This window comes from Penaeus monodon, chromosome 23 (assembly GCF_015228065.2).
Source record: "Penaeus monodon isolate SGIC_2016 chromosome 23, NSTDA_Pmon_1, whole genome shotgun sequence".
In the NCBI taxonomy this organism is placed as follows: domain Eukaryota; kingdom Metazoa; phylum Arthropoda; class Malacostraca; order Decapoda; family Penaeidae; genus Penaeus; species Penaeus monodon.
Window position 1 is genome coordinate 32725235 of NC_051408.1, and position 423 is coordinate 32725657.

General features: G+C 47.3%; 1 protein-coding gene across 1 annotated transcript in view; it reads left to right on the top strand.

Moving 5' to 3' along the window:
* The window catches only part of LOC119587931 (protein trachealess-like), a gene marked incomplete in the record, with an annotated part of 132256 nt that overhangs the window by 73433 nt on the left and 58400 nt on the right, over window positions 1-423 (top strand). The window contains 1 exon segment of the mRNA XM_037936641.1: window positions 73-220. Coding sequence (XP_037792569.1) covers window positions 73-220 — 148 coding nt within the window.

A 423-nucleotide genomic window follows, 5' to 3' on the forward strand; every position in this document is an offset into this window, starting at 1 on the left:
ACCAAAATCATATCACACAAACCCAAGCCGAAAATATGATACAAACTAACCCCCCTTCCCCCCCTACCCCAGATGCTGCCCCTCCCCGCCGCCATCACCTCCCAGCTGGACAAAGCTTCAATCATCAGACTCACCATCTCCTACCTCAAGCTTCGAGAATTCACACTGCATGGAGACCCTCCGTGGCCGCGAGACAGCTCCGGTAACAAGTCATTGAAATGTGAGTATGTTAATGGGGTGGTTGGGTTGTTTCGGTGTGTGTTAATGGGGTGGTTGGGTTGTTTCGGTGTGTGTTAATGGGGTGGTTGGGTTGTTTCGGTGTTTGTTAATGGGGTGGTTGGGTTGTTTGTGTTTTTGTGTGTGTGTTTGTTTATATGTGATTTTATTGTGTAGCAAGCGTATGGAAAAAGATTTTGATATCTG